At 39.7% G+C, this 12,358-nt stretch overlaps 1 protein-coding gene across 2 annotated transcripts in view; it reads left to right on the top strand.

The window, feature by feature from the left end:
* The window catches only part of LOC121728471 (alpha-tocopherol transfer protein-like), a 32,384-nt gene that overhangs the window by 10,188 nt on the left and 9,838 nt on the right, over positions 1-12,358 (top strand). For both annotated transcript variants that reach the window (XM_042116667.1, XM_042116666.1), the window contains exon 2: positions 8,154-8,278. In XM_042116667.1, the coding sequence (XP_041972601.1) occupies positions 8,154-8,278 (125 nt within the window). The remainder of the gene's footprint in view (positions 1-8,153; positions 8,279-12,358) is intronic.

Below are 12,358 nucleotides of genomic sequence, written 5' to 3'. Positions count from 1 at the left end.
CCGCAATGGCTAATGCTTACACGTCCATCTTGAACGACGTTTAGATCACAACTGAACACGGCCATCATGTAGAGGCGTTGCGACCATTGCATAGCCATCGCATGCGCCATTCGATCGTCCAGCGCTGGCCCATCTTGAAGAGGGGCCATAACAAAAACGTACCTTGGCATATCAATAAATAGTTTAATCATTTAAATCCTGTTTCTATCAATTACGTGGTAGAGCCATGCTTCGGCACGAATGGGCCGGCTCGACCGGTGAAATACCACGGGCTCACAGAAAACCGGCGTGAAACAGCGCTTGCGCTGTGTTTCGCCGAGTGAGTGAGTTTACCGGAGGCCCAATCCCCTACCCTATTCCCTTCCCTTCCCTACCCTCCCCTATTACCCTATTCCCTCTTAAAAGGCCGGCAACGCACTTGCAGCTCTTCTGATGCTGCGAGTGTCCATGGGCGACGGAAGTTGCTTACCATCAGGTGACCCGTTTGCTCGTTTGCCCCCCATATTTCATTAAAAAAAAAAAAAAAAAAAAGATCATCATTATCAGCATTCAGTAGGTGTGCAGACCCGTACAACCCAACATTGTTATCGAAATAAAATATTATTTAAAACTAGAGGACGCGCGCTCGCAACTCCGTTGCGCCAAAATTTATGTGTCCCGCTGGAACCGTGTACTTTTCCGGGAAGAAAAGTAAGATTTAAGATTAATATTCTTTATTGTGCACACATATTATAACAACTTAAAATAAAATACATTTTTAAAACAAAAAGCATCCTATCTCCTTTCTTGGGACTCAAAGTACATAATATTCTCTACAGTGTAGAGAATACCGCCTAAAACGATTTTGCTGTTTGGTGTAGAGTCTACACCAAACAGCAAAATCGTTTTAGGCGTTAAGAGGTGACAGACAAACAGACTGACACACAATTACGTATTGAGCTACGAGTATGAATGCAGTTATTGTTCTTTAGATCACTTAGAACAAGACTGCATTCAAAATTCAACAAAAAATATTGTGGGTTTGTACACAAAGACTGAACTATTTAAGTTTAAATAGAATTCTTTGATAGTGCATAAATGCATAACAGTGACCATTGTCCGTTTATAATATTAGTTAAGATAATTATACACGCTTAAGAGTCCGGGTTCTCATACAAACGTAATACCAAGATAATTTCCCATACGAGAATATTTACCATATTTGAGTTATTATTCAGCTGCGAGGGCACCCGGACTCTCAAGAATCTTTTTAGGGTTCCGTACCCAAAGGGTAAAAACGGGACCCTATTAATGAGATTTCGATGTCTGTCCGTCTGTCTGTCTGTCTCCAGGCTGTATCTCAAGAACTGCTATAGCTAGACTTCTGAAATTTTCACAAAGTGTGTATTTTTAATAAAGATAATATTTAAGAGAGGCTCCCATACAATAAATGAGATTTTTTGGCCTTTTTCGCTTGTAATCAATAATTTTAGCAACAGGTAGGTACTTGAAATATTCACAGAATGCTTAATTACATTAGTACTTTAATAATTAATAATAAAATTAAAATAAAATAAATATTTAAGGGGGGCTCCCATACAAAAAACACAATTTTTGCCAACTTTCACTCTATAACGGTAGGGTACCCTTAGTGCGCGAGGCCGACTCGCTCTTGGCCGATTTTTTAATAATTGGACCCGGCCGATTTTACCAAGGCAACATGTCCTCGATTGCGCTCGCCTTGGCAGTGTCAGGATATCCACTACATGTTGCAACTATTATTAACATAAAATATACATAAAAACATATAAATATTATACTTTACGCAATCAATTAAAAGGACTATCATAATTCACAAGGTGCAGGAAAATGATATTATATAATAACTTCGAGTTTTGTTTATATACAGTTGTTTATTTATTTATTTATTTCTTTATTAGACTCGCCAACAGCAAAAAACAGAAATACATTTAGTCTTAAAACTTAAACTAAAACATGCACTTATGTGTAAGCCAATTATAGGCGTGTACGGCATTCATTAAGAACAGTAGATATGTTATTTCTTAAATGTAATAATGATTACTTGATATGAGTTTTAATTTTCGAAAGCAGAAGTTTGAGTATTATAATTGGTTAATTTGGTTTTTAAACTCTTACAGTTGTTAGGGTGAAGTTCACCCGGTAAACACTGTTATCCTTAATTTAACCATCAAATGAATCCGTCAAAATGAACAACTTTTTCTATGAGAACAATGAACTTAAAAAAAATGCCGTCTTCATACAAATTGCCCGGATCGGCAATTTGTATGGGTATGACGACAGAGGGCAGGACAGGGCTCATTTGATGGTCTAGTGTCACGTATGTTGTAGTGTTTGTAATGTTTTATTTGTTAAAAAAATGTATGATAAAAGCATAATTTCAAAATAATATAAGCTCGACGCACTTCTTCACCATATAAACTATAACTGTGCAAAAATTCATTTACCTTAACGTTTCCCCATTTTTAGTCAAAAGGGATGCAAAGTTTTTCGCTTGCGTATTAATATATAGATAAGTTGACAGTAAGAGTGCGGGAGTTAGCCTTGGTGTAAAAGTACACCAAATTGTATGAAGCCATTTCCAGCATTAAGTACGTAAGGTCGCAGTCGCGAGGGTGTTGGTATCCGGATTTGTCTGGCAACGTGCCAGAGGTCATGGCAAACAGAAACATACGAGAGGTACCCCTTTTATACACACAATATGTATAAGCAAGTGGGGGATTGGCACCTTCGATTAATTCATACTTTCATACTAATATTATAAATGGGAAAGTGTGTCTGTCAGTCCGTCTGTTACCTCTTGACGCGATGAACCGCTTTTGCTGAAATTTGGTATGGAGGTCCTTTGTATCCCGGAAGAATGTACGGTTCCCGCGCGTTAAATGAACTTTGGTGTAACGGAGTTGCGGGCAACTTCTAATAATAAAAGGCACATAATCAAGGTCAGCGCCAGCATTCCACTTTCTATGGATTTCTTAAAAAACCCATCGAAGCCGGCCGAAAAGGTATTCGCCATTAATGGAGTTAATGGCATAATTTAATAATGCCCGATAAAATGATGTAGAGATCCATACATGGCGTATCCTTCGCTAATTTCAACCTGTTTAGTGTTTACCTAGACTTACGTAATGGAAACCGAGGTAGTTCTCAGTATTCTGGCGGCAGTATTACTGAAGGTTGCGACGGTTTATTCTTATTCTATGTTCTAGACCAGCGGTTCTCAGAAATTTTTGGTGGCGGAACTCTTTTGGGACGTCACATTTTTGTCTGACCCCCAAAAAGCAAGTTTTGTCTTTAAATGAATTATTGTCTTCATGCTGCAGGCTGCTGTCTGATATCATTCTTGTCTGTCTGTCTATTTGTCTTGTGTGTCTGATTTCTAACAACAATTTGTGTCGCTCGCGGAGCTTCTACAAACTTCTTTGAATAGCTGTTCTAGACTGGTCTGGTTTCTAGAAATGTCAGATGCATGAACATTATAAAATTTGACTGGTTCTTGTATTTCGTTTCCTGATCTATATCTTTATTTATTGATCTTCGTTTTGCCCGGAAGTGAATTATATTTTCTGTAATAAAAACTATTCTTTGTCCTGGGACTATTTACCGCGTTCAGTGGTGAAGAGTCTCATATACCAGTCCCTTAATTTAGAAGTTAGAAACAGATTATAGTCACGCATCTTCAATGAGCAGGTCTGAAAGCTGTAACAGTGGAGGAAATTCCTTGTTTTGGCTGGTTGACAGTCCTAAAAAAGATATGAAGAATGGAATGCAACTTCTTTTCTTTCCTCTGGTTTGACCTTTTTCCTATATTATTATTAGGCAATCGAGCAAACGGTTTACGTGATGAAAGCAACTACCGTCGCCCATGTATACTCCGTAGCATCAGACGAGTTGTGAATGTGTTTCCGGCCATCTAAGAGGGAGTAGTACGCTCTTTACTTACGCTTAAATGCTGCTGGGGACAACCGGCCAACGGTTCTTCGGTTTATCAGGTCTAAAATAATGGCTCGTAATTGCTTTATAGTAAGTTTTAAATGAGCCGGTATGTAATACATGTTCCTTGGTGCACTCACCAGGTGGTAGACCTTGAACTACCTTGTAAGTTGTGATGCAATGTTAATGCATTCACAAACTATACTTAATTTTTGTCGATCTTGAATGAAGGTAAATTAAATCTTACATCATAATATTATGAGAATCTTGTGTCCGTGAATTTTAGTCTTTTGTGCACAAAACGCAGCGAGACACATTCATACTCTAGGCTAAATCCAGCGGTCTTCTGATCAAGAGTTAAGGGATAAGTAATTTTAAGGATTAAACATAAGAGCGCAAAACCAAAAGAATTAAGCTAACGGTGCTAACCTAACGCTAAGTGTTCCCTAGCGGTTTTTAGGCCGTGATCACACCAAACCGACTGTGAGCCGCCGAATGTAAGCTAACGTTACGCGGTTTATTGTATTTCCATACAAACTCACTTTTTCGTTCACACCTAACCGACAATACGCCATTTCGAAAAAAAAAAGGCGTAGGCGCGGACATTCCATACCTTATATTTTCACGTTCACTTACGTTCACACTGGGGCTCACAGTGAGCCTGCTCACATTCGGCGGCGTATAGTCAGTTTGGTCTGAACACGCGCTTAGGGTCATGTATCTCTTAAAACAAACTGTTTTTTTAAAACGAGTACGTTTTAAGAGAACTTATGTTTACAAAATTTCTTACGCCCTAAGGACATTGCTATAGCCGCTTGTGGACGCTCGCGGCCGCTGGCGGCCGCGCGCTACCTTCAGGGCGCCGCACAGTGGTTCGAAAATCGAGTTTCATAGACATAGGAACTTGAATTTCCAGATGTCATTTTTTGGGCTGAAATATGTTTTCCTAGTTGTTATAATAAAATGTAAAAAGACGCAGCTACGTGTAATACTTAAGGGAGTTACAATATTTTTATGAAAGGAAAGAACACGGCCGCTGCCGATCCGGTGTGAATTGGGCCTTAATGGCCAGATTCGCGTGGAGGGAACACCTTACGCCCGTTCTCAGGGAACACCTTAGCGTTAGGAGGCGGTTGGTGAAAACAGGCATTACTGTCGCAATTATTGCCCCAGTAATCCCATGGACACCCGTGGTCTGCTAAACATCAGGGGAACCGTTTTCCATCGGTTCCTCCCATGGTTACACGAATACTCTGAAATATAATAAGGCTATTGTAACATTATTATCGTCATAGCTCACTTCTTTTCAGCATGCTCAGTGACACGCAACAGCGGTGACCTCCAACGTGGTATTGCACAGCACAGCTACTACTATACAGTGCTATTTGATAAACAATACCAGAATGTTAAAGGATCGTAAAATATCAATTTTCCACTTTGTACTTTTTTGCTAAAAAGGTGCCCCGTGCGAGTTTCTTCCAGTCTAGTGATTTTTAAGCTTAGCGCTAAGTACCTAACTTCCAAATACGTTTGGTCGTATCTGCCTATCTTCAGACTCAGTAAAATTACAGATATCAATGGTCCTCGCTTCCGTAAAAACAAACCCTTTATCCCACCAAAAACCATTTCATGTAAAATGTTACCTCGACGACCACAAAAGGTTTGCCCTGTGAAAAATACATCAGATCTAATGTAGAGCCAAGTTTCTGAATCTACGCGGCCTAACTCTATCGACCCTAACTCCAACAAATTCCACATAATATCAGAAAGTATGTATGGCTTCGCTGTTTCGCTACCGTCGCGCGCCGTGGAGGTGAGGCAATATTTCGTTTCTGATCTGAAGTAAGTAACTTGTGGCCATGTTAAGTTTGCTTGATGCGTTTGCGTCTGATATACCTAGCACAACGCAGAATGGGCAAGCGCTCCAGCGTTACGAGTTTCCCCATACAAAAGTGAAAAAAAAAAATCTGGTCTTTCAGCGCTGCTACTTTCACAGTGAACTCTCTACAAAGAACACATACACACCCTAAAGTATTATCACTTAGTTTTGTTACACGTATTCCTTACTAATTGCTCTACAATCTACATAGAGCGCCTAATGAGTTTCTAGCAAAAGATCTGGTATTTCCAACTTATTACTATTCCTCCTTACTTCCTACATTTGGTTACTTCTCGAGCAAATGTCAGTGGATATAGTCTTCAACGTTGACCTTGAGCCTTATAAAACTATGTTACCTCTGCAGCGGCAGCAGGTTTACAACATCATGACGTAGGGGACCGGTTCTTAATTGCTGACCATCATAAATGTTATATTAACATTTATCTTAATGTGAAACTGCGTAATTGCTCAGATTATTAAACTAGATATTTCTCGCAACTCCGGACATTGGTTTATAACAAGAACTGTTTGTTTTTTCATAAAAAAATACCAATTTCCTTTCTAGAGACTCGAATAATTCAAGTGCATATCTTTGCTATTATTCAACTTGCCGAACAGTTGTTTTGGAAGAGTTAAGAAAAATACCAATTTCCAACATATAGGGTGCAATTAAACCTTCCGGCCTGACATAGTTTGATAAAAAATAGTCCTTTTACATTTTGGTAGGTTTTTTTAAAGATTTTATAGAACCTAGGTAGCTAACTTTTAAAAGCCCATATTATACAACACATTCTTTTGTGACAGACAGACAGACATTTCCGCATTTGTAACCAAGTAAAGATAGGTGATTCTGATGCGAGGGCCCTGAGGCCGATCAAAGGCTGACTTGACAGTTTCGTCAGAATGTTGCAATATGACGTCTGTAATGGCTAGTGGCTACATGTACGCTACAAGGTATACAAATATTGACGATGGGTGTTTGCGTCGATACGTGTGTCTGTGTAGTCACGAACTATGAAGTTTGCGAAAAAACTCATATTGTACGTAAAAATGTACATTGTAGGCGTAGACGTGGCCTATCGCAGAAGAAGTGGTTAGTTGAAATGCATGGTACCTTTTCTTTTGGGCTAGATTGACGTTTAACGTGGGTTTGAGGAGCTGTCTATGGCAGGCCCACTCCACGTTGGGTCACCATGATTGCGCAGCATGCACAGTAGACGTTGCTTGATGACTGTTCATAGACGAATACGCTTCTATACTCTTTGCATTCTCATTTATTGGTCCATAATGCGGCCTTATCAACCTTGTGGCATTGCTTCCCAATATTGGTAGCAATTATGGATCGAGGAACGAAAAGAATGAAATGAACTTAGAGCTTTTGTTCTTTACACATAATATAATATTATGATTTATGACGTAGGTCATATATTTTTAAAGCATATTCGCAGAAATGCCCAACGTAGCAAACAGGTTGAGACTCGAGGCATTAATTTTCCGAATGGTATTTTTGATCATTTTTTGCGTTCACACTTAGATGTAAAGTAATTTGAAAAACACGATAAAACACGTTATCGGTTGCGTTCATAATAAATATTATAAAATCTAGAAACCACGCTAGAGTCTGTGAAATTTGTATTTTGTAGTGTGTAAAAATTCTTCTGAAATCTGAAGTCTTTGACACGAATTAAATGTTTTTATTATTTAATTCAATAGATCTAGTGAATTAATAAAGTTAAAAAACCGGACATACAGATCGACGACGACATTACTACACAATCAGCGTCAAACACAGACAATCTAAAGACGAATATCCCCTCTAGACGCTGGCAATCGCTTACGTATATTTTGTCCTGGAGCCAAAATAGACAGGCCGTATTATCTTAGGAAGCTGCATGTTACACCCCGACGAAAAAAGAGGGGTGTTATAAGTTTCACTTATCTGTCTGTATGTCTGTATCGTAGTATCCAAATGGGTGTATCGATTTCGATCAGATTTTTTGTCTGAAAGTTGACATGATCGAGCTTATTAGTTCATCAGCATCGAGCAAGTGCTGAAAAACTTGGGCTCATCTCAGTCCTGGATTTATAAATAGGCCGTGGCCTAGGGGAGCGGCAGATTTCGTACATATATGGAGCGGCGGAAATAATGTGGCCTACACTTATAAAAAATATAAATCCGGCACTGGCTTATCTAGTTCTTTGTTAGCACTTGTAGTAATTTGGGTCGATTCAATATTTTTCATTACTTATTAGAGGTGTGCTGTGTGCTGTGCTGTTTTTCTAAATTTTTACGTTATTTTTATGGTATCAATGCCTGTTTCAGGGAGTTCTCGTTCCTGCCGGAGAAGTCGTGCGAGGGGTACGACATCATCTACCACCGGCTACACGACACCGAGCCGTCCAAGTACCATCTGGAGCCCGGTGTGAAGATGCTCTTTATGACTGTCGGTGAGTGTCGCAGTCTCCCGCAACATTGGCTTAAGCGGAAAGTGGGTACCATCGAAGAAATTGATTTATTGGCAAATTACGGACCTAAATATATACCGTCGGCTGCGTTTGACATTATGCGTCTAAATTATGTTGGTCCGCCATCTCCCTATGAATCAACGTCCCTGATAGTACATAACGTGTCTGTAGTCACATGTTCCCCCCAATGTTCCACTTCTGCGAAAATCAAAAACACATTCCTCGTAACGCAGCTTAGCTCAACTCTGGTGGGGACGCACTTGAAGGTTGAGCAGAGGGGTGCGAAAAATCAATTAATAGGAAGAAGATATACAGCAATCAAATCTTTGTTTGACTTTCTAGGAAATGAACCTTTGGTTTCGGCCGAAGTAGTTATTGTGGCCGAAGGTGGCCAAATTTGACCAACCGTAATAATAAGCCCGCAGGGCAACTTGTGGCGAGCTGTTGGGGAGTAGCGACCCCACGAACCCGAGTGCTCCCAAGGAAGCCCCTGTTCTACAGGTTGCCTTCACCGGCCGGCCGGAGTGAACACTGACGGAGAATCAGGCCCTACCTCTGCCTTGCCTTAACCGGCCAGTCAGAGTGGAGTCGCAAGAGCTTCGGCTCGGAGGGAGGATGTGAAGCGTAAGTGGCGAGTGGGCGACGTGATGGGACCTTCTGAGGGTGCAAATGATCGGCGTTTATAGTCCAGCGACACCTCTCCTGCCTCAAGCCGCTCTGTCAATGTTGCCGCCTCGGTGCACCGTGCGTGCGGCCATTTTGAGGGGCCCATTCAAAGAGTTGGCGAGTCACCGTCTGCCAACTTTATGATACATGTTTCCACGTTGTATCGGCAGACGCCATAGTCCTTCCATAGTCCCAGTTACCCAGTTCACGAGCACCTCACCCCCATAGCCCGGTATCATTTCTAATATCCATTCCCTGTAATAGTCCTACACTGGCCGCTGGCTCCCCATGGTCGTACTCCCATAGTGCGGACAGGGAGAGTCGCGGCCAGTGTCACATAACATTTAGATTAAAACTGTGTAACGGGCCTCTACGTGTTGGCTTCGGCCCCACGCATGCCTTCCAAAGGTCCGGGATTTAATTGCCCGTGAGCAAGGAATACCTTACACAAATAAGAATAATAATAATAAAACACTTTATTGCTCACAAATACCAATACCAAAAATAATTATACTAAACACACGCTTCTAGATAATATAATATTAAAACTAGGTATGTGGGCAAAGGCGATCTTATCGCTAAAAGCGATTTCTTCCAGACAACCTTTGTGTTAACTGGAGAACTTTAATGTAAGCGGGAGTATAGTTTTTAGTGTAATAAATAGGGACGAAAATATATATATTTAAATCTATAAAGTTATATAATTATTAAAATATAATAGATATAATATACTTATTATGATAAATAGGTACGTCTAACTACGAATATTATGTAGTTACAATCTATGCCTTTCCTAAAAGATGTTTGCGCAATTTTGATTTAAAAATTCCAATCGAGTCGGAGTGTTTCAGATGGTAGTAAGTTTCAAAGAGTTGTGGCCTTAACGGTAAAGGAATTGTAGTAGTAACCAGATCGAGCAAGAGTTGTTTCCAAAATATTATCCCTATCAGAGCGTAGGCAAAAATTATTTACTACTCTAACCGTACTTGTACTATTATCTATTCTGTGCCAAACGTCAGACATATGATATTTTCAAATATTTTTTTTTTTACGATACAGTTACGAATTACGATATCGCAGTAGCGGCACCGGCAGTAACGTAATTTGTAAACTCATAGTAAATGAGGATATTATTCTGATTATCCTGAAATTACATAGTATCTTAGACAGAAATTCGTAGATCTACCGTTTTTTTAAGGAGTGAGCACACTGAGACGGGCCGTGCCGGGGTTCAGCGTGCCGGGGCTCAGCGTGCCGGGGCTCAGCGTGCCGGGGCTAATCGCAAAATTCCGCCTCCATACAATTTGTATGGAAAATATTTGGCACAGATATAGAGTAGACCACGTGAAAAGAGTACACGGACAAAAGCTATTTTTTATGGGAAAATGTAAGGTTCCCGTAAAATTCCTAATTTACGCGGGCGAAGCCGCGCGGGACATCTAGTACCAAAACAACATCAAAATAACTTCACGGATTTAAATAACTCAGACGGATGTACATATTTTAGCAATTAATATTTTACATTGTTACTTTATTATTAACTCATTAAAGATACCCTTCATAATGAATACGTCATACGAGGTCACCTGCATCTTTAGTCCTTACTCCTTACTAATATTATATAAAGTATGTGTCTGTCTGAACGCATTTAGATAAATTTGGTAGAGATACTTATAAGTTATAAGCCTAGGAATGGACAAAGAATAGATTTTATCGCAGTAACAAATTTCTCGCGGTTTGAGTTGCGGAAAACATCTTGTGTGGTCGGTGATCTAGTTGTACATAAAAAGGTCATAGATTCCAGAGCGATCAGGCCGCGGCGGCCATCGAAAGAATAGTGTGGCCGCAGGTCGCGTTGCGGCCAGGTGCGCGTCGTCTACGGCGGTTTCATACAGAGGTATCTATCTCGATGGCCGCCGCGACCTGGCCGCTAGTGCGCGCCCGGGCTTATTGAGGAAGGCTATAGAGTATAGGCTATATTTTATCACGCGAAGACTATGTGGAAAAAACTTGAAAGGGCTTATCTCGCGAACTACTGGAGCAATTTTTATGTTATTTGGCACAGATAAGAAGTAGACCACGTGAAGGCAGAAGGATCATAGGCTATCGATTTTAATCATTTTTTCAGTGGCTATATATTTTATACCCGCGCGACGCCGCGCCGGGTCGGGTCGCTAGTTATTATTAAAACAATTGCAGTTATTGAGGTTGTTAAATTTTAATTGTCTTTACGTTATAATATCTAATGTGCATTTTATTTTATAGCATGTTAAGTAGCCGTGACGGTATTTACCGTAATATTAACACGGTAATATTTATTACCAAATATTATGACGTCATTTATTCAAGACTTTAATGTGTATTTAGTATTTTCTGGGTGTCAAAAATCTATATTTAGACATTTTTAACAATCTGAAAGGCCAGGGAAATTTACAACAGTGAAATTAGAATTCTAGCACAGGTTACTAACAGCTCTAGGTATAAACGTGACAGCAGGGGCGTCTACGTATATACCTGGAGTATCAATTATACTGGGCCCCCGGGTCATGCCTTTTTAAATTTTAAAGTACATATTACATAATATTTTGTTTTGAAGAGAGCTTTATCCTTTCTAAGCCCAAACACTTTTTATACGGGCCCTCGTTAAGGCATGCTACGTTTTTGTTAAGTAGAGTTAAAAATGTATCGGATAAATAGAGCTTTATGGTAGAGTTCGAGAGTCGTTTTATGCTCTAAATTTTTCATGGCGTTACGAATCAAGCCACAAAACTTAATATTAAATGACACAAATTGTATGAAATTCTGTGTAAAAAATTCTGTTAATTATCTAAAAATAATAATCTTCTTTTATAGCCATATTGTTGTTTTTTAACGCGTTTGTGACGCGTGTTTTTTACGTTTAATAAATCAGCATTGAATTGAAATTTCAACAAGCAGGTCGCGGGTCAAACTCCTTGGAATATTAATAGTAACGTGTACATTACCGAGGAAAATTTCAAGAGAAAACTTGTCAGTTTTTCCCTTCAACGTATTTTTTCTAATATTCATTACTCAGAAACTAAACACTAATGGAAAATTGCCAAGTCCTTCAGGCTTTTAGTGTAAAGCTGGCCATACACTAGCTGTCCATTTGGAATGGCCGCACTCCAAATAAAAAGTATGCCATAATCCCACGTTATACAGTTTGGATCCAGTCCGGATCCTACCGAATAGCAAGAGCTTGTACTAAGTAAAGCGAATGATTTTTGGAGTTTTGACCAATCCGAACACGGCTGAGGATAGTTCGATATTAGCAGGTTTGATGTTGATTGTTACTTGAACCGAGACTGAATTGAAACTTTTAACTTGTCAAAGCTATTAATGTTGGATTAAAATAAAACTCTGAGGTGTCAAGGG

The sequence above is a fragment of the Aricia agestis genome, chromosome 6, assembly GCF_905147365.1.
Source record: "Aricia agestis chromosome 6, ilAriAges1.1, whole genome shotgun sequence".
NCBI lineage: Eukaryota > Metazoa > Arthropoda > Insecta > Lepidoptera > Lycaenidae > Aricia > Aricia agestis.
The sequence above is the reverse complement of the archived record's forward strand: the minus strand, read 5'-3'. Positions and strand labels throughout refer to the sequence as shown.